Below are 22,451 nucleotides of genomic sequence, written 5' to 3'. Positions count from 1 at the left end.
GACCTTGTTTTAAACTTAATATAAAAGGTGCCATAATGCTATAAAAAAGAAAAAGAAAGTGTATTCTATTCTTGATCATGCATCAGGTACATTAAACATTACATTACACCACAGTTTCACAAACCGGGCTTAATGTAAGAACTGCATGGGGTTTGTGAGTTGATAGAAAGCTAATAGTTAAAACATACAAATGTAAAATAAATATAATTTAAACACTTGAACACTAAACATAAATGTTTTAATTGTTTACCTGCATGTTATGCATGTGCCCAACCAACATGAGAAATGAGCATGTTAATATCTTGTTATTGTTTTTTATTAAAAATATCAACTTTATCTGAGATATTTCAAGTATTTTATTTCAAGGGGTTTGCTGTAAATCACCAGTGTTTTGTAACAGGCAAAGTTTTATTTTTATTTTTTTTTATTTTTACATAGTACATACCTTGAGAAGTGCTCCCCCCCCCCCCCCAATCTAATTCAAAAGCATTGTTTGCCAATTTATTTACGTGACATTTGTGCATACAGTCAAAGCTAAATAGTATTACACAGCTGGATTTTTGGAAAGGACATTAAAAAAATATATATATTAAAAATGCACTGCCTTTTTGTGAATATGTAATCATGTCATTCATAAAAAAGTATCTAATCTGATTATGAAATTTTAGAATATAATATACTTAATTTTTGGAATCTGATTACGTAATATAGTAAATTATATTACAAAACATAGCGCAGATGTGAGAGACATTTATGAACTTCACAATTGTATTTGTGCAAATTAGTTTTACTGAAATTGTAACATAAGATTTATTTTTGTCTTTTTTTCTTTCAGGAAACAATAAATTAAAAAAGGGTTTTACTTTCAAGATATTAGAAACGCTGTGCTGTAATGATGCGCCCTCTATCGGGTGTGTGAGAGGACTTTTATTTTGAAATCCTTAATATTCTACTCCTGCTTTGGGCGCAAGACTTCTGCCAAAGACACGAGAAACGACAAAAAAAAAGCACATTTATGACCTACTGCATTTATATTTAAATCCGTAACTCGCAAGAGCGTTTAACCAAGTTATATAAGTGTGAGTATATTGATAATGCGTTAATAGTAATGTTGTAAAAACAAATGGACTCGTAGTAAATGTCAACTGTCCATGCATAGCAGCAGATCATGTGGAGTCCTGATGAAATATCCAGCTTGTGTTATAATCACTTCAATAAACTGCCTAAAAGAGGAAAGCCAGAGGCGGGCAGAGAGTGGACTCTACTGGCGGCTGTGATCCTGCTGACTGACAGTTCAGAGCAGAAGACAGGTCAGAAACACTGAAAGATCTTCTCATTAACATGCTGATATAAACTCGTCTAAATTACCTATTTTATCACAGTTCACAAGCAGGTTGTGTCTTTGGGGACCGGCACCAAATGCATCGGCCAGTCTGCCATGAGTACGAAGGGTAAATGTAACAATTGCTAAACAATTGCTCAAATTCAAATCTGAATGTGCTACCCCAAATATATGTCTTATTGTGATGATTTGCAGGTGACATTCTGAATGACAGTCATGCTGAGGTTATTGCTCGGAGGGGAGGTGTCAGGTAATTTATTTCATGTTTGACATTGGAGTTTTATTGCATGAGTGATGCATGTACAAACAAACCCCCAACTGTGTCCCCTGATTTATGACCCGGAATATTTTACACATGCACACTGTAAACACATCTGTCAGCATAACTGATGGATCTGTGTATTTACCAATCTATATTTGTCCATGGATTTCATATTCATCAAGCGGATGTTATGTCCTGTAACTGTTACTTGTGTTCTAGATGGCTGAAGTGTGTAATATCTGGCTTGCTCTGAACATTTAAAAAAGCATTACTAACATTCTCGCTTTCAACAAAATGTTAAGACTTGTTTTTAGAGCATTTCATTATTCTTAGTACAGTCGCATTTTAAATCCAATAGTTAATTTTTACCATGTATATAGTTAATTATAATTCATTATAAAATTTGGCTTATTATCTTATACAGTTTTGAATATGTCTCAAGTTTTAGATTTTATTTCTAAACCGAGCATGAATGCATATTTTATTTCATACATCAGTACTTTGAAATGAATAACAATATTCTAATGTGAGTTGTAAACAAACATCATTTGTTTAGTCAAAAAAGGATTATAACCGAGTTGAATATTGTTATGTTTTTCATCCTCAGGTATCTGACAGAGCAGTTGTACAGAGCCGTAAGCGGCCAGAGCTCGGATGTTTTCTGTCCGGGATCTGAAGAGGGAAAATGGACAGTTAAACCGGGAGTTTCTTTCCTTTTCTTCACCAGTCAAACACCCTGTGAGTCCAACTACAGCTTGATGCTGAATAGTTATGTTCTGTTAAAAAGGTTCTGTGCGATATGTTACCACTCAAATGTTTGGTTACACATTCTTGTTTTTTTACATCCCATTTTAGAAAAAAATAGTCATTAAGTATTTGAATAAAAATATAAAACAAATAAAAAGGATCAGTCAGTACTTTTCATTATAGTTGAAGAATTCATTCTCTGAACAAAGTGATAAACACAACACTTTTGTTTTTGCCCCCATTTTTCATGAGCTTATATACACAGAAAACCAGTCAGTATATTGGCCTCACACAGTGCAGCACATCTCCTTCACATAGAGTTGATCAGTTGATTGTGGCCTGTGGGATGCTGGCCATGCAACAACTGGGATGTTTTCAGCTTCCAGGAATTATGTGCAGATCCTTGCAACATGGGGCCATGCATTATCATGCTGCAACATGAGGTGATCGTGTGGATGAATGGCACAACAATGGGCCTCAGGATCTCATCACGATCTCATCTCAGTGCTTTCAAAATGTCATCAATAAAATGCACCTGTGTTTGTTGACCATAACATACGCCTGTCCATATCACAACCCCACCACAACCATCATGGGCCACTCGATCCACAATGTTGATCAGCAAACCGTTCACACACGCGACACCATACACACTGTCTGCCATCTGCCATGTACAGTGAAAACCGGGATTCATCCGTGAAGAGAACATCTCTCCAAAGTGCCAGATGCTATCGAATGTTAGCATTTGCCCACTCAAGTCAGTTACTACGACGAAAAGCAATCAGGGCGACACCCCAATGACGACGACGAGCAGCAGATGAGCTTCCCTGAGACGGTTTCTGACAGTTTGTGAAGAATTGCAAACCGATTGTTGCAGCAGCTGTCCGGGTGGCTGGTCTCAGACGATCTTGGAGGTGAAGATGCTGGATGTGGAGGTCCTGGGCTGGTGTGGTTACACGTGGTCTGCGGTTGAGAGACTGGTTGGATGTACTGCCAAATTCTCTGAAATGCCTTTAGAGATGGCTTATGGTAGAGCAATTAACATTCAATTCACGGACAACAGCTCTGGTGGACATTCCTGCAGGCAGCATTACAATTGCACACTCCCTCAAAACTTGCGACACCTGTGTCATTGTGCTGCGTGATAAAAGTGCACATTTTAGAGTGGCCTTTTATTGTGGCCAGCCTAAGGCACACCTGTGCAATAATCATGCTGTTTAATCAGTATCTTAATATGCCACACCTGTGAGCTGGATGATTATCTGTGCAAAGGATAAGTGTTCACGAACTCAGATTTAGACAGATTTGTGAACAATATTTGAGAGAAATAGGCCTTTTGTGTACATAGAAGTATTAAAACTTTGAGTTCAGCTCATGAAAAATGGGGGCGAAAAAATAAAATGTTTCACTTATAATTTTGTTCAGTATACAAATATAAGGGATTAAAAAAGCACAAACATCTATTGAACATCAAGGATTCATAAGGAACGCAACATAACATTGACAACCAAGGGTTATAAATTCAAATGTAAATCTGTAATGTGAAATATCATAATCTCGCTGTACAAAAAAAAAAAATCCCTCTTATCTTTCATTTAAATGATAAACATCTTAATGTTTATGTTATTAAAAACATGAAATGCATTACAAGAAAACGTCAAAGTTTCCCGAAACTGGGGTTCCTAAGAGAACTGCTGGGGATTTGTGAGTTTAATGAAAGCTCATTATTAATTAAATAGTAAAAATGTAAAATAAAATAAAAAAATACTTTTTTTAAATAATAACAATCAAAATAAAACACACAAAAAAAAGAATTTAATTTTATTTGTTTAAGGCTGGTTCACACGGCAGGATAATTGGGCCGATTTTACCCCCGATTCATCCCTTCCGACAATCTTAGGATGCTCCGATTATCGTAAAATAATCTGATCAAATATTCCTGCCGTGTGTGGTGTGTTAAGACCGCTCTCCTCTGCTCGGAAGAATGTCGGGACCGCTCCGATCTCAAATCGGGGATATCCAACATGTTGGATTTATTTGGCCCGATTTCTTCTCGTGTGTGGTGTCCCCCGAGGACAAAAAATCACGCAGCCTGTGGACTGTGGCGTGTAGCCAATCAGAAAGCGAGGTGACGAGGCGGTGAGGAAGTACCAGGAAACAAAATCAAAACAGCCGGCGTATATAACAAATATAACAAATACAAATAAAGTCGATGGGCATAACTACATCCACAACTGCAGTCCACCAGAGTACATGGAAACGAATAAGTTGACGTTTATTTCAACGGTTATTAATCTGTGTAGTACGTAACAACATTTCTATGAGATAAAACAACAACTTATCTCCATATCATGATGTAGCAAGTATAGTCCATGCTCGCGTTGTCTCCACCTCTTTGACCATCGCCTTTTCTTGTTTTTCTTATGTTTTTTTCCATTGAAAACAAAGCACAAACTATGGCCACTGCATCCTTTTCGTCCGCCATGATTGTTTACTCTGAAATCACGTTTGATCTCGAGGTATTTTGCGAGATTTCCCGTGATTTTTTTATCGCTGTGTGTGGGGTCTCTCAGGTTTGGAAAATCGGCAGACAATTTTAAAATCGTCCCGTGTGAACCAGGCCTTACCTGCATGTCATGTGACAATTAATCAATGTGTGAGAACCGTGAACATGCAAATGTGATACTTAATTATTAAGTTATTTCTTTCAAATCTTATGAGTACTTCAAGTAAATATATTAGGTGAAAGAAGTTCTGCTGACAAAACGTTTGGGAATCCCTGTATTACATGTAAATAAGAAACCATGTGAATTTGTTTTAAGTAATACTTTGCTAATGAATCTTTAGGTGGAGATGCCTCCATATTTCCTCTGGCTGGGAGTCCAGCGCAGCCCTGTGAACCAGTGAATGCAATCCAGAGTGAAGAATCAGAGAGACGAGGCCTGAAACGACACGCTGAGTCTGATCTGGAAGAGACCAGGCAGGGTCCAAGAATGAAGACCAATGACACCCATTCATCTCACAGAAAATCGGGGAATACCAGTGAGCATGAAGTTATAACCGAAAACAAAGAAAGTAATCCATTAAATGAAGTCTTGCACTGTGATCCACCTGACCTCCATCGGACAGGGGCGAAGTGTGTCCCTGACAGCCCAGCCGACCCGCTCCAGCCCGGGTTACTCTATCACAGCGTCGGGGTTCTGCGGCTGAAGCCGGGGCGTGGGGAGCGCACACTTTCTCTCTCCTGCAGTGATAAACTGGCCCGATGGGGCGTTCTGGGCTTCCAGGGTGCCCTGCTATCTCACTTCCTGCAAGCGCCGCTCTATTTCAGAGCCGTGGTGGTTGGGAAGTGTCCATACAGCCATCAGGCAATGCAGAGAGCGCTGAAAACACGGTAAGTGGAGATACCACACTAACAAACCTCTATATCTGCAGTGTTTTGTGATATCGCAAAATCACCAGTTTCTTATTTTAATTTTTCTTGGTTAGTCCTAAGAGTCTGTCTTTATGTAATGGCACACAACAAATTCCCAAGTTGCTCAAAGTTCCTGTTATTGGTACATTTATAATGGTAAGAGTTTGAGTCTCAGTACCAACTTAATTTTTTATTTTATATAATATAGTTCTCTGTAGGAGCATTTTGCTGTAAATTTGAGTGTGAGATTCTGCAGGTTAAAGAGCTTTAAAATACTGGTCATTTTTATGGTTATATTACAAGACAATGGTAAAAGAAGTTTACTTTGGCCACAACATTAAGGGGATACATATTTAATATGTGTGTGTGTGTGTGTGTGTGTGTGTGTGGTATACAGATGTATGTATTGGGTTTGGACACACATTATACATCTTTAAACGAGAGTTTCCTGCACACTGCTCATATAAAACTTGTGCTGTATGTTCAGTCCACATACAGGATACAGGATCGTCTGTAAATGCTTAACCAGAGATTTCTCTGTGTTTTTTGGAAGGCTGTCATGCTTAAACTGGATTTTTTTGTCTCAGTTCAGGTGTTGTGGTTTTACAGACTAATGTCAGCTTGATCTTTTTCCAGATTTTGTTTTTTCTTTTTAATGCTGATCTCACCAATGACCACTTTTATTAAGAGTCCCTGCCCAAAAGCCAGAAATGACCTTATACACTCTCCATTTCACAGCGCAATATGATTTCCACATGCATGAGCTCCAGAGGGGTTTGAATTGTATTTGGGTTCATTTTGTAATTTTTAGAATAAAATTGCTTTCTCTTATATGTTGCTAAATTTCGTATTAATATATATTTTTTTTCTTTGTAGTGTTTATTTAGCTATAGTACAGGTGCTTCTCAATAAATTAGTATTTCGAGAAAAGGATCATTTATTTCAGTAATTCAACTCAAACTCACCTGACCTTAACCATTTACCATTTACCATTAAGCTGAGATGCACAAAACAATGAATAATACATTTAGATATTAGTGTATGCATTTCAATATTTAAATACATTCAAGTATTTGTACAGTCATATAATATACAATCATTTTAATGAGGGAGGGTGATTTTTATTTGTCATTACTTATCAAAACAGATAACAGCATGAAAAACAGCCATATAATTGACAGATTCAGTGTTAAATTGTTCCATGAAAGTAACCCTGACTTCTCGTCTCTCACAGATGCTCTGACGTGAGGGATCTGCCGCCAGGTTTCTCTGCACACGCTCCAGAGCTTCTGCAGTCTGGGCTCGAATTTCCTCACAACCACACACACACCGAGTCCAAACACACACACACACAGGGCAGAATATCTCCCTGCGGAGCAGGTGAGCACACAGACATATTCATTCATATAGGGATTTATCTTTGGTCCGTGTAACTCCTCCAAATGAGTTTGAGTCCGTTTCAGGCTTGCATCCTGTCTAAAGCTAACAGAAACACTGAATGCGTCAGAGGACACACCCGCTGTAGTTGAGATTCCTATCAGTGTGTGATTAACAAACATTAATCTTACATCTAAAGTAAAGACACAATCCCACAGTAGCCCACACACCTACAGTAACACCCTGTCTACACTGAACAGGTAATGCGTTTCCCCCGTGTGTCCTTTGCTTTTGGCGTAAAGTGACGTCCGCTGTTTCAGCTGCTGGTGTTTGATGTGGTTTCCTGCAGATGTGTCACATAGGGCTGTGTTTGTGATAAGCCACAGTCCATTCATAAATGTGTATAAGGATGATTTATTAAAAATTTGTGGTATGTGTCTATCCCCTATGATGAAAAAAAGATGAGCAGACAGTTTGGAAATTTAGAAATGTGGATTTAGTAATTCATAAATAATAGCTTTTTATTTTAGGAGTTTAAAATACAGACCAACCCAGAAGTTAATTTTCACAGTGGTTCCTTCAACAGAAATCCAATGGGATTTTCCCACTTAAGACTTTTCCCTGAGTGTTTGAGTTAGGATTGTTTGCAGGAACACGATTATAAACACAACGAGGCTCAAAGTCACGACAACCTCTGTAGTCCCATTTAGACACTTGTTTTCCGCCGCCTTTTTTCAAGCGATTATTAGTGATGTATTTTATGTTGTAGAATAAAACAAAGGTGAACTTGTGTTCAACACAGGCCTGGGACTGGAGAACTAAAATACTTGTTCTGGGTTTTAACCAACAAAATAGATTTCATACATTGTCTTGGTATTGTATAGTGATGTCCAGTTTATTTGTTCTGGTAATGATTAGATGTTTTCTCCAGCTGAACTAACAGTAATATGTGAATGTCCCTACAGCCATCAGCTGGTGTGCCGTTTCCCAGCAGCCTCTAGATGTCACTGCAAACGGTTATAAACAAGGAGTGACTAAAAAAGCACTGGGCACATCGCAAGCAAGGTGATCACCTGATATATATTTATGACACTCACATGCACGCTGTATACATACAGTATGAACGGTGGTTAATGTTACTTTGTGAGTTCACAGTGTCATCACAAAACACAAGAAGCAGCAGTGAGCACGTGCTTATCATGTTTCATATTTCTCCATGTGTAGATCTTTAATCAGTAAAGTGGAGCTCTTTCATTCATTCCTGAAACTGGTGGCTGCCACTGAAGACTCCCGGCTTCCAGAGTCCCTCCGGTGAGTGCTTAAACATAGAGGAGACCTGCAATAGTTTTACTCTAGGAAACATTTCTCAGTTTTGTAATTTCACCGTTTCCTTGCATTACCTTGCACTGACACTCTAAGATGAGAAACATTGTCATTATTCAGCTCAGGACAGTTTAGTGTTGATTCACTTCATAACCTGATGAAAAAAATAAAAAAAGAATTCTTGGCTCCAAAAAGCTTCTAAAAAAGAAAATACAAATGAACACAAATGAGCCAAAGAAAAGCATGTCGTCACACTGTGAGGTTAGGGTTAATCAGCATAATTAATTGTAAAATGCATAACATTTAAAACGTGACTTCCCAACCTGGTATTATGGACAGTACACTTATCTTAATAGATTCCTTTGTGTTTTTAAGTCCCCAAAGCTTATCCTATAGTTATTACTAAACTAAGATGACAGTTTAGATTGGATGACAAAAATGTAAGTCCCATACAAACCGCTCTAGAGAAAATATGCTTGGACAAAAGAATAAGTGCACGTGTGAAATTAGACTCTAGACTCTTAGACTAAATAGATATTTACACAAATCCCTATCTTGGTAATCAGATTCAATGCATCGTTTTGTTTTGGACTACCTAATGACGGTCTAAAATAACAAAGATTTTTGTAAATAAGACGTGCTTTATTCTGGTAAAGCAGCATCATTATTTAACAGTAGATCTCTGTTAGCTGGTAACCTGTCCTCAGGGAACAATGTTCATCTGTTCTTGTCTCATTGAAATGATCCTGCCCTGCGTCCAGCTCTAGTTACACCAACACTTACACAAGAGCAAATAACAATGATCCATCTACTGAGATCCCATGACACAGGCGTCGATATACACTCCAATGCAAAAAAAAAAAATCAGCATTATTTAGACAATAAGCCTTTACTGTGTGACTGATGACTGGATTTCCAGATGACATCAATAGGCCCAAAAAGCAAACACTTCTACTTTTGTGTTTGATGTGCAGTGAAATATGCAGTAGCTAATATTAACATCTTTTTCTAAGGTAAATAATCTACGCCCGCCCCAATACTTGTGGTCTTGTCTACTTAAATGTGTTCACATGGTACTAAAAACCCACAGCAATCCTAATACATTTTTGAATGGTATTACAACTAAATGTATCCCACAATTCTTCATGTTCAGGCCTGCAACCCAGCTTCCTGAGCAAAGAAGCAGATCTTTTGTCAAAAGAATATTTAAAACTAACATTAATTTATAGAAAAGTTGTAACACAGCGTACATTTTTCAGTTGTAACCCAAAAGTATCTATTCAAGTTTAATGTTGTCACAAACCAGAGTTTTTTTAAATGAGATAAAATGCTGATAAAATTGTTACTTTGTTACTAATTATTGTGTAGTTTCCTTAACTCTGCACATAGAGTGCAAACAACGGGACCGGATGGTTGCAAACTTCGTCCAGTATGTTTCTAGCATTAGATTGTGTTTGAAGCGGATACATCCCTGTCCTTAAAGTCACGCTGACCACTTGTACGCTCCTGCAGTGTGCAGCTGTTGTTTGTGTATCTGTTGTGTCTGATCCATGTGTTTATTTTTCTCTGTGCTTGCTGAAGTGGAAAAGATTTGAAGACGTACTGGGACTACAAGCAGGCCGCAGGGGCGTATCAGCAGGCCTGGACACAGCTGCGTCTGCAGGCCTTCCCCCTGTGGCCCCGCAGCCCCCCAGAACTGCTGCTGTTCTCCTAGAGGACTGGACTGTCATCACATCAGTGTCCTGGACGGATTGCATGATCTGAAGCTGTATCTTGTACCAAAGGCTCCAACAGAGGTCACATAAATGTGCCATGTTAGCATGCAAACTTGGTTCTTTTCCATGCAACAAAATCATATATTGACCAGGGGCTATAAACCAAAAATGGCCATATGACTATTGTGCTACATTCCAGGGCAAGATTTTCCACCGCTGTAGCTCTCGAATCTCACTGACATCACTGATGCCAAACATCTCATGAATGTGCTACGACAGAGGGGAAGATTTTCACTGAAAAGCTTTTGAATAACTCCCATAATGTGTTTTTATACTGAAAGCCCCTGGTCATTATTTACATTTGTTAGATAAAAAAGAACAACGGAGTTTTCAGTACCGGGTGAACTTTGCCTTAAAGCTTGCCAATCTTGTTCTGGTCCATGAGGTTTCTGTTTATATTATTAAAATAAATGTTTTTCCAAACCTGTATGACTTAAGCAGACATTTTATTTTTTTTAATGTCTGTTTGTTTCTGTTTTTTTTTCTTCTGAATTTAAAAATAAAATCCTTGAAATAGTTGGTATATCGTAACAAATCATATTGACGATTTATTTTTGGGTGTTGGTTTTTATTGGTTAGGTCATCCAGCTACCTTACCTTTCAGTTATATTATATATATATATAATTTACAGGGGAAAAATACAGATAAATTAAGACATTAAAAGTTACTATATATTTTCAGTGTCGACATTATTAGGCATCTGTAATAATACTGCAACACCATTCACCAAAAGAAGTAAAATCACTAATGGAGTGGATCTAATGTTTCAGAGCACAATATGACGGGTGACAATAGAGGTACAAACACATCTGCTACATGGTTAATTGACAGATGAGTCGATCCTGTTCCCAATCGCGCAGTCCAAAAGAAACGGGAGTGATGTGTTGCACAGCCTGGGATGATGCAGGGATCTTATTATCCAAACGTGTTTTCTCCACTGTAGGCCACGTACAAAAAGCCGTCCTCGTCTTTTTCTTTTTCATAGAGCTGCCCCATAGTCAGACTGAAACAAGAATGGAGGAGGTTAGTGTTTTGACATGCAAAGAAATATATACAGAATTTTTGCTGAACAAAATTATATAGATTAATGGATTAAAGTGATTAAAAATGAATCAATGCACAATTATTTTGTGAAAACTGCACATACACATATATACATTCTGCATTTTTGTTCCAACCCTGCTCCGACACACAACATGTGGTTTTCAAATAAGCCAGAAGGACTTGATAAATTGGATAAGGTGTGTTTAATGAGAGCTGAATCTCAGTTTAAACCTCAGTTTGGCTCTAACCCTCCAGCAAGTAAATTTGACACCCCATCTCTAACTGAATAACATTAAGTAATAGGCGAGAAAAATCACCATTTGTGAGAAAATGGCAAAAAGGAGTCATCACCGAATACCTCTGAACAGATTAATCCAAATTCCTAAACTAGAGGATATCAGGTGAGTCTATTTGAGATGGCAGGTGGAGGAGGTAAACAGAGATTATTTATAAATGGATGTAAAAGAAGGATGTTGGGTGTGACCTGCTGCGTCACAGGACAACATTTCAGCCGCCGTCCTTCCCTTTCAAACTAAATCTGATGCCATATCTTCAGTTACTGAACACAATCAAAGCCCTATACAGTTTCTTCAACTTGAATGCTGCATGTTCAGGATGAAATTCAAGTAAATTTTCATTGTAAACATGTTTGCTCTATGATAGACTCCCGCAGATATTTCAGTAAAATGAATTCCTATAGCTGGCATGTCAATAGTATGTGTACTTCCCTGGCATACACATGGTAAATATCTTGTACCTACAGGCAAATGCATGACAACAAGGTACTTACCTGAAATGTAAGGACATAGTAACTAATAAGAAACACAACTGTTCTTAAAGGGTTAGTTCACCCAAAAATGAACATTAGCTCATAAATTAAGTCATCCTAGGTGTATATGACTTTCTTCTTTCAGACGCTTTCAGAGCAAAGGCCTTTTGTAGCTAATCTATGCATTTTTTAAGACAATTATCCATATTCCAAACGTAATAATATCTTTAATTTAGCTTGCGCCAACAGTTGTATACTGGAGCAGCGCCGGAGGAATGATGTGAAAACCAACAGGAGTAAAAGAAGCAAAGTTTCCTTACTTTAGCAAGATCGGTTGTGAACACAAGCTCAAGATATTCCCAAGTTCTTTTCTTCAACTTAAAATACATCTGTAATAGTCTTTTCTTTTTCTTCTTCTTCTTTTTTTTAAAGCTTTAAATTGCATTGAAAAGGTTTTTTGCTAAAAGGTGACTAAAAGATTAACAGAGGTTGTTGGTGACATTAAATATTGTTACACAAAACATGAAAACTCATCTACTCACTAGCCAGCCTTCACAGCCTTGTTTGTTTCATTTGAACAAAGGATGAACTCAAGACTTCAGGGAATGTTTTTAGACCGATAAGAGTTGCATGAAGTTTATTAACAGTGATGTTGAAATCTCGAAACTGTGGTGCATGTTCATTTGAAAAGATTATTATGATGAATATGTGTAAGAATCATAATCCCTTCCCTGGTCACAGAGCAATAATAGTACATGTGACCCTGGACCAAGTGTCAATTTCTACATCATCTGACAGCTGAATAAAAAAAGCTTTCCATTGTTGTATGGTTTGTTAGGATCTGACAATATTTGGCTGAGATACTATTTTGACTATTTGAAAAAAATCTAAATACTGAGAAAATCACCTTTGAAGTTACCCAGAATAATTATTAGCAATATTACTAATCAAAAATTACGTTTTGATATTTACGGTAGTAAATTTGCTAAATATATTCTTGGAAAATTATCTTTCCTTAAAATCCTAATCATTTTTGGCATAAAATAAAAATCGATCATTTTGACCCATACAATGTTTTTTTTGGCTTTTCAAATCATATTGGGATTATGTTGGGACAGTCAGGGTGGTGCTAATTTCCGGGTTGACCTATAAAAATACGTCATCAGTAGTAGTACTCTATACTATCACATTAGTCTCATTTCAGACTCATTTAGTCTCATTTCAGTTTTTTGGAAGTTTATCAGCTGACTCTGTGTGCCCCCATTGTAAAAGCATTACTGTCACCACAAACTTTGTTAAAAACTCTTTGTAGGCAATGTATTTAGTAGAGTATTTGTAATATACAAAGCAGCATTTTACCTGGACTGAGGGACAGTTTTGTCCACAAAAAGGAATATGGCTTTTTCAGAAGGCAGCTGGATCCGCTTTCTGATGATCCACATGAACTGAGCCACTGTAATGTCAGATGGGACCAGATACTTTCGCTTGTCAATGTCCACAATCTGTGAACCAGATACTTTCTCTACAATAACCTGATAAACACAAGAGAGAGCAAAACAAAGGCAACCATGTGTTACAAATTATGTTACACACACAGGATAAGCAATGGTCTGTTTACATCAGAGGCGGATCTAGTATTTCATCCTCAGAGAGACAGTTAGATACAAGGACAAAAATGATCTAAACTTAACAGTGCTTGTGAAAACTCTAAGAAGTGAATATACACAATAACTAGTAAAGCTACAGAAGCTACTTGGTCAAGACAAGAGCAGTGAGTAGTTCTCTATTTTTCTTTTGTTTTGATTAAAATTATTGTGTGTATTTGCTCAAGAAAACATGAAATAGAACTTATTTGCGTGCTTTTTTTTTGTGTGTATGCTTCACGTGTGTGCGAGCACAGAAACGATCCAAGCGCACGATTTCTTGTGCTTGAATGACTTAAATCAATTTAATTTTTAAACTGACAAGACTTAAAACATGTGAGAATGATAGACTTTCTTGAGAAAGCAGGATTGGCCCAATCATTTGGAGAGCTGATTATAGTTTTTGGAGGGCTGGGACGACAGATAGGGGCACTGTAGCCCACCTAAAACAGGGTCTAGAACTGCCCCTTGTTTGCACCAAGCGGGAACCTTCCGGTCTCTCTGGTGCGGTCCAAAATGGCACACTTCATGTGGACTTGCAGACTTACAGTGGCTGCCGCGTGCGTGTGTGTGTCCGTTAAGTCTATGAGACAGTAGGGTGTCCCATTCGTCATTTTAGCTTTCAGAAGGCTGCTCACGAGTGCCCCCTTTACGGCCCCATACACCCTCGATGCACACTTCTGCCAAGCCTGCACTGAGGCCAGCTCCACAGTAGACTACTACCCGATAGTCAAAGTGCAATTAAAGTGTGGACTCAGAGGAAGACCAGGGTCTAGGGTGTGATTTGGGACAGGGCCTCTCATGAATCCAACAAAACATTGACTTAAACTGCAATTCATCGACTGGCCACTAAAGACAGGCTTCAAATGGATCTCAGGGAACTTTTTTTTTATAACTCATCCATTTAAATTATATCAAGTTCTGCATAATTAAGGGGCGTGGCCACTTGAGTGACAGGTGGATTGCCGCTGCTGTCACTACTAGCCTTCTGTGTGCTGTCTGTTAACAGTCACGTCACCTCATCAGCTAATTCCAGCCGCTGAACTTGGCATCCCTGCTGTGTTTGTGGATTATTTCAAACAATTATCAGATAATATGGCTGGCTGTGCGGTTAATTGTGCTAACAGACCATCCAAGGAATGGGCTTCATTTTTTCCCGGAGAGTGAAATTTGAATATGATTTTACTTAACTTGTGTGAAATAATTTATTATTTATAGTTTTATTTACTTTAGTACACACCATAGACAGTATAAAACAGCATTAGCTCCTTAGCCTGAGATAACTTCATCATGTGGAGCTAGGCGGGCATGGTTTTAGCAACCAGGCACCTCAGCTCCACCCACGTCCCGCCTCTTTGCCCATATTTGATTATCTGGGAGTGACATGATGCCAAGATGGCGAGAGCCCTCTTTCGGGCTTCAAAAATGCTCTTCTGAAACCTACGGCTGATTCATGGACACCATGTTCATTGTTTTATACACTAAGAGTAAAACAAATATCTGTCTGCCTAAATCACAAGCAGATTCACTCCAGCACAACAGATGGCACAAGACAATGCACTTTCAGAGGGCCTGTCTAGTTCAACACTCATTTTAGCTTTTTAAAATATGAAAAAGGGAATACAGACAAGACATTAAACTAGTCACATGTGTGTGTAGGGGAATTTAATCAAAGCTGAAAGCAAAAACATTCAGTGTTAAAAAACACTAAAAATTTAAAATTTTTCGATGATATTTGTTTTACTTAACTATTTTATTTGTCAGTATCGTTGCAAAAATTCACATCTGCCCAGTGTCTTAATACCATATAATTTTCTACAGTCATTACTAAATGAACCCAGTGTTTACAAATGGTTATGTTATGCAAATAACTCATTGATTGCAGGTTATGTTTGAAGTTCAAAGGCTCATAAACTGCAAACATGGGAAGCATTCGTATAGTCCATATATTTTTCATTTTCAGTCCAAGTAAACATTTATATATAGTATATTCATATTCAAATCTGTACGTTAGTTTGTGTATAGGTATAGTATTTGTGTAGCTTTTGTATAGTTTGTTTTAAGTTTATGCATAGGTTATATATAGTATTTAAAGTCAAATCTGACATTAGGTTAGTTTTGTATAAGTATAGAATTATGTGAAGCATTTGTGTAGTCTGTATTGTTTTTAACTTATGTATAGGTTAACATTTATATGTATATATTGTATATTTATAGTCAAAATCCATGTATGTCCACACATGTAGCAGGATGACAATAAACCTCATCTTAAATTGACTTAAAACCTTGATGTTATAGGCTTGAGCTCAAAATGTGAGGAAAAGAAAAAATACAACAGCTGATTCAAGATCCTTTGGTGTTTAGTGCTGGTGGGCAAATAGCTTTCAGTGTATTATCCCCATGAAATGCTCTGATATCTAATCGATTTAGAAGTTTTCACTGCAGGTTCAAGAAAAAACAAACATGACATTGTCCAAAAACAACAACTTCTTTGTGCCAAACATTTACATTTGGAGTGAAAAGGCATTTAGACCCGTTGTTGTCTTTGTCTGATATGGTTATTATTATGGTTATTATTAGTCAAATAACAAAGGGTCAATGAAAAATAAAGATGTCTAATAATTTGGATTCCATATAGCAGTCTTTTGTGTGATATAATTTTGTTTGATGGTTTTCCTTTATTGTCCTTGGTTGTTTGTTTATTTTATCTGATAACTGGCATGTGTTCAACAGCATATTGGTTTTATGGGGATATTAAAGGGATCATATGATGTTGCTTAAAATGTTTTTGTTTGTTTGTGTATTTGGTGTAATGAAATGGGGTTATGCAGTTTAAGGTTAAAAAACACATTATTTCCCACATACTGTACATTATTGTTTCTCCTCTATGCCCCACTTTTTTGTAACATGTTTTTTTACGAAGCTCATAGTTCTGAAAAGGAGATGAGCTCCGATTGGCCAGCTACTATGTTACTATGACCTATCATTATTAATTATAAACAGACAAAGGCATCTTCATCTTAAAACTGTTTAAGTTTCCATGTCCATACTCACAGGAACTCTGTCTGGGTACTTGTTGCGGATTTTGGCCGACTCCACACACCTGTGCTCTAAATGATGGATACAACAAGACAAGACATTGATCAGTCTACAGTCAACCTCAACAAACTCTTTACATCATTAATATTAATTAGAGCAGGGGTCACAACTCAGTCCTGGAGGGCCGGTGTCCCACAGAGTTCAGCTCCAAACCTGAACTAGCTAATCAAGCTCTTACTAGGCATACTAAAACACTTCCAGTAAGCCAAGTTGGAGTTAAACTCTGCAGGACCTAGTTGTTGATTCCTGTATTAGAGAGTCTTGTAATCAGCACTAATTAGTGTTACTGTAGCCCAATTGGTAGAGCATTGCCTTATCAAGCGCAAGGTTGGGCGTTTGATTCCCCGGGTACACATGATAGGTAAAAATTGATAACCTGAATGCACTGTAAGTCGCTTTGGATAAAAGCGTCTGCTAAATGTAAAATTTTCATTTTTAAACTTAATTAATTCTCATTCGTCACACTCATCCGCATTCTTTTAATGATTATAAATAGATATTACAATATGAAAGCACGCACATTGTTTGATAGGATGACTAATCCCAAAACACGCCAAGCAATATATTTTTTTAACACGTTTGACATGTAAATCTCTCAGAATTACATAAAATATGAATACATTTGAAGGGTTAATAAACACGCTAAACGGGACATGCTAAAATGAAAGAAAAACAATAACGTTACACATGATTTCTCATCAAACAGTGATAACACCAGAGACAGATTCTCCTGTGTGATCTCAGTTTGTTATTAGTTTGTTATCGTTATTAATGTCGTTATGATGTTCAAACAACAGACACGACTTAAGAAAACAAATCTTAAATCGTACAGTCAACTGTTAGATCAAATTAATAGGCTGACGTCATCAAATCATCAGATTGACAAACAGATCAATAATTACACGGATCTGACAGGCCGTTGTTGATAAAAACATGACATTTTCGACGAGTTACCCAGAGAATGGTCCTCTTTAAACATCCATTTCATTTTTGCAGAGATATAGCTCGAGGAGCGACCTACTAATGAAAAGATCAGATGATCTGAAGTCAATTAAATGTTAAAACTAAAAAACGTCAACAAGGGTAACGTTAAAAGCAGTAGACATTCGTCTTCAGACTAGCCTTGATGACGTCACCGCGTACGTCCTCTCCGTCAGAACGAGGTTACGTCACAGCAGGGCCGTACCATTCGGAAGATTCCGGGGTTTCGTACGCGAGTTCTTATGTTTTGCAGCAACTACACTTATTTGATTGTTGAAACCAAGTGATCAGACTCGTCGTTTTGACATAATTGAGATCAATGAATATATAATAATTCCTATATACATACCTCGCACAAGGCCCAGTTTGGCGTTGTTGCTATGGTGACCAGATGACGCTGCGAAACCTCAAACACTCAGTGCGCGTGTTGTTGGTTTGCTGGAATAATGAATTAATCTGTAGACTACACTTTCGACCCCCCAAAGTTTAATATTATTTATCTGAATCAGCTTTTGTTTGATCGTTAATGTATTTGACAGTGGACGCAATTCTCACAGAATATGTGTTTGTTTAATGGTATTATGGGTCGTTAAAAGGGATTTCGCTTTTGTTGACAACAATGGCTTTTTATGACGTTTACTCCCACCCCGCTTTAATAAGACACAGAACATCTGTTTGCACGAGAGCAACACTGTTTCTCTGTCTGTTATTATGCCTCACGTATATTTAATCTCTTCTGGTGGCTTACAGAAGTCAAGGTAAACTGCATTTTATTCCAAGCAAATTATTTCCAAATTCCAAACACTTGACACATAATTGACTCTGCTTGTTGCTGTTTACAGGCTTCTGGCTGAAGAGGAGCACATATGAAGAACAACCGGTCATTCAGTTCCAGTATGACATGATTGTGATCGGAGCCACAGACACAGCAGGCAGTTATATAGCATGGAGCACATTTCCCAATTTTAATCGATTGATCGGAAATAGTTTACGCATCCCATCTGTCTCTGTGAGTAATTAAAACCTTTTTGCAATAAAGCAATAGTGAACTCTGTAAGCATATTGAAAGTTCACTGGTTTGTTCACTATTCAGGTCCAGGAGGAGGACAGAAACCAGGATGGGAAATCTGACTTCCTCGTGCTCCAGATCAACATCCCACTCAAGCCAGAAGAACAGATGTTTGGCGTTCAGCTCCTCCTTACCTTCTCATACCAGCTGTTTGTGTGTATTCAGTGCATTACACAAATCAGATGCCCCATTTCTACTCGTTCAGTATTATTATATATCTTTCTTGCTCTCTCTCTGTCTATACCTCTGTGTATGGCTTATCTAGCTCTCTGATTGCGTGTCTAACTGTCCATCTGTCTAGCGAATGTATACGGTTGTGATGCAGACGCTTGCCTTTGTGCAGCATTCCTCGCCTGTCCCAGGATCTCAGCTCTTCATCTGTGGAGACCTGAAGTTAAACCAGCGAACTCCTCTTCCACACCGAGGCTTACATAGTACCTACAATGTGATTACATCTAAACAAGCCCCAGGAGAACCATGTTTATCAACTTATGACCTACATAAAGATTAATGTGATGATGGACGCCAGTTTGACTGATTGCCTTTTTTTATTCCATTGCTAGGTATCAGTGATCAATGGATCCAGTCCGTTTGCGAGTACATATGACCTGACCAACATCATTAGACTCTACCAGCAGAGAAACCGTAAGACAAAGCCAAACAAATGTGTTGTTTCATTACTGTTATGAATATGTCCAGAGGCTCTCTTGTCTTGTCTTCTTTATTTGCACCTTGTTGCTTTCAGAAAAAGCTGATTTGTATTCACTCTAGGCTGTATTTTTTGGTAGCATCCTCTGATATTTACTCTTGAACGTCCTGAGCTTTTTTCTGAGATCATCACCTACTCAGTTCTGTCAAATGTCAGTCCACCAATGATAAGCATGTATTATCTGGTTCTCGGGTAGGCTTCAGGTACTGCTAGGCTGCTTTTGTTTTAGCTTTCATTCCCAGCAGTCTCTCTGTCTCTCACACACAGTGACGACTCATCTCTCCGGAGTCATTCCCGTCTGGACGCTGGGCAGAGCTGTAAAATCTCCATTCCAGATCAGCGCACAGATCAACTATCCAGAAGAAACTATTACATATCCTTTACATTTACGTGTGTTTTTTATATATAATATATAAAATGAGAGAGAGATTCTTTTGATCATCAAGACTGCCTTTATTTGATCAAAAATACAGAAAAATACAGTATTTTAATACATTTTAAAATAAACCTTTTCCATTTGAATATACTTTAAAATATAATTTATTCCTGTGATGCAAAGCTGAATTTTCAGCATTATTACTCCAGTCTTCAATGTCACATGATCCTGTGATGTTTTTTTTCAGGATTGTTTGATGAATAACAAGTTTATTCAAAATATAAATCTTTTCTAACCAATATATGTAAGTATTTACTGTCACTTTTTATCAATTTAACATGTTGTTGCTGAATATAATTATTAATTTCTTTAAAAAAAGTAAATGTACGGACCCCAAACTTTTGAACGTTAGTGTATATTGTTACAAAATCTTTATATTTTAAATATATGCTGTTTTACTTTTTAGGTTTTTAGTCATCAAAAGAATCCTGAAAAAAAGTAAAAATATATATTAAAGCAGCTCAGCTGCTTTCAGTTTGCTAATAAATCAGCAAATAAGAATGATTACTGAAGAATCATGTGACGCTGAAGACTGGAGTAATGATGCTTTGATCACAGAAATGTGCTAAATACAGTACATATAAAATGAGGTCATATGATGCAATGTTTTTTTTAGCAACATCATATGACCCCTTTAAAGTATATTAAAATAAAAATTGTAAATTGTAATAATATTTCACAATATTAGTGTTTTTCTCTGTATTTTTGATCAAATAAATGCAGCCATCGTGAGCAGAAGAGACTTCCTGTTTTGGAGCAACATAAGGGTGAGTAAATGATGACAGAATTTAAATTTTTGGGGAAACTTTCCCTTTGTTGTAAAATATTCTCTGTTTGAGGGCATATAGTGCAAATTCTTTTTGCTTAATGCATGGTTACGAACATCAACCATCTGGTCTACAACTAAATCCTGATACCAAAAAAAAAATGAACGTTTCTTTCAGATATCATGATTTTAATATAAAAAACCACATTGACTGGAAATTGCTGCTTTATACTTTTTAATTTGTGGCTAGAGCTTAAACTCTCATGACACATGAAGTGACTTTGAGTTGCACATGTCACTTCCTAAACACCCTGATTTCTATGTTCTCCACTCATGTTTTATTTGATCAGTTCAAGTTTAATCCTCAACTGTTTTTTCTACCTATCGGCCGGGCTTTTGCGAAACCATCAAGTTTGCCTGGATTCAGTATGTCAGCGTCCTGCTCATCTTTCTTTGGGTTTTCCAGCACATTCAAACATTTGTCTTTCAAAACCAGGTTTTACCAGCCACCGCAGTAGCGCCATTTAAACAACACAGCTCCTGACATCTTTTGTGTGCTTTTATTTATATTAATTATGCAGTTATGAGGACCTTCATTTGTTTTTGAGGACTTGTGTTTGCTAAAGTTTTCCTATATACAAACTGTAGCTCTCTTTGTTTAGTTCAAGTGCATTCATAAGAAACTCCCACCAGGATGCGTGTGGAATCACTGGTTTTACTGGTTTTAAAGTACTTCATGTTTCACCAAATGTGATAAACATCATCTGGAAGATTATTTTCAGTAAAAAGAAAACACATGGAATACCTGTCAATAAAATGGTGTTAAACTAATGTTGACTCAAACCAAACAGAAGCACATCATATGTTTCCCAGGAAACACACGTACTTATCTTGTCTTGGTTGGTTCTCACCAATGAGATCAAGCAAATCTGGCACCATGGACAGCAGTGTTTTCTTGTTTCATTCGTCCATAATGTACCACATGTAGCGCTTTATGAATCTGTGAATTTATAGTTATATCTATCATAGATTTAGTTGGTGTATATTCACTCTTTAGGAAACTCAGATATAGCTATGTTAGTTGGAAAACAATGTGTGTCTTGTGTAGTGTACAGAATTGTAGTTTTTTTTAAGTAAACATAGGTGCATCACACCTGTGCACGTTTAAATGAGCTTTGTATTATTCCTTACACAATGGAGTAGTGGCAGTGCTGTATAAAGTACTCAAGACAGCCATACTCAAATAAAATAAGTATAATTCTCAAACCAGAAAATAACTTTGGTAAAAGTTGAAGTCACTGTTTCTAATATTACCTGAATAAAAGTCTTAAAGTATGTGATATTTATTGTACTTAAGTAGATATATAAAAAATGTACATACACAGCTTGAGTAGCAAGATTGTGTTCAGATTTAACCCTTTCTTCCATTTTGTATTTTTTGGTAAGAATGAGAAGGACATCATCCAGTACTTAGTGTCTTTTATTCCAACATAAGAAAACATTTCTGCAATCTGCATCTAAAAGAGAATTTAGATGTATTTCTCAGGGGGGACATGGATGCATTTAAACTGCAGTTACAAATGCAAAAATAGTGTAAATGTGAAATTAAAACCCAGTAGGTGACAGCAAGTGATTGTTAATGAGTGAGTCATTGAGATTGAACAGATTCATTCAACAAAGCATTTGACTTTGT

At 37.2% G+C, this 22,451-nt stretch overlaps 3 protein-coding genes across 3 annotated transcripts; 2 read left to right on the top strand and 1 right to left on the bottom strand.

The window, feature by feature from the left end:
• The first annotated feature begins 942 nt into the window (after positions 1–942).
• On the top strand, positions 943–10,760 carry adat1 (adenosine deaminase tRNA specific 1). The gene is made up of 9 exons (XM_052544339.1): positions 943–1,310; positions 1,383–1,451; positions 1,538–1,592; positions 2,212–2,342; positions 5,199–5,745; positions 7,001–7,146; positions 8,109–8,208; positions 8,368–8,454; positions 10,048–10,760. The coding sequence occupies exons 1-9, from the start codon at positions 1,169–1,171 to the stop codon at positions 10,178–10,180; spliced, it is 1,410 nt and encodes a 469-aa protein (XP_052400299.1). The 5' UTR covers positions 943–1,168; the 3' UTR covers positions 10,181–10,760.
• A 28-nt stretch (positions 10,761–10,788) lies between these two features.
• gabarapl2 (GABA(A) receptor-associated protein like 2) lies at positions 10,789–17,944 on the bottom strand. The gene is made up of 4 exons (XM_052544340.1): positions 17,752–17,944; positions 16,753–16,808; positions 13,415–13,587; positions 10,789–11,245 (listed from the first exon to the last, which is right to left on the bottom strand). The coding sequence occupies exons 1-4, from the start codon at positions 17,783–17,785 to the stop codon at positions 11,158–11,160; spliced, it is 351 nt and encodes a 116-aa protein (XP_052400300.1). The 5' UTR covers positions 17,786–17,944; the 3' UTR covers positions 10,789–11,157.
• Positions 17,945–17,962: 18 nt separating this feature from the next.
• tmem231 (transmembrane protein 231) lies at positions 17,963–22,098 on the top strand. Its single transcript, XM_052544338.1, is given in 7 exon segments — positions 17,963–18,536; positions 18,621–18,787; positions 18,872–19,000; positions 19,149–19,292; positions 19,411–19,492; positions 19,824–19,929; positions 21,140–22,098. Coding segments are annotated over 7 exon segments (930 nt in total). The 5' UTR covers positions 17,963–18,397; the 3' UTR covers positions 21,303–22,098.
• The last annotated feature ends 353 nt before the right edge of the window (positions 22,099–22,451 follow it).

The sequence above is a fragment of the Carassius gibelio genome, chromosome A25, assembly GCF_023724105.1.
Source record: "Carassius gibelio isolate Cgi1373 ecotype wild population from Czech Republic chromosome A25, carGib1.2-hapl.c, whole genome shotgun sequence".
In the NCBI taxonomy this organism is placed as follows: domain Eukaryota; kingdom Metazoa; phylum Chordata; class Actinopteri; order Cypriniformes; family Cyprinidae; genus Carassius; species Carassius gibelio.
This window is presented reverse-complemented; position numbering and strand designations above follow the sequence as displayed.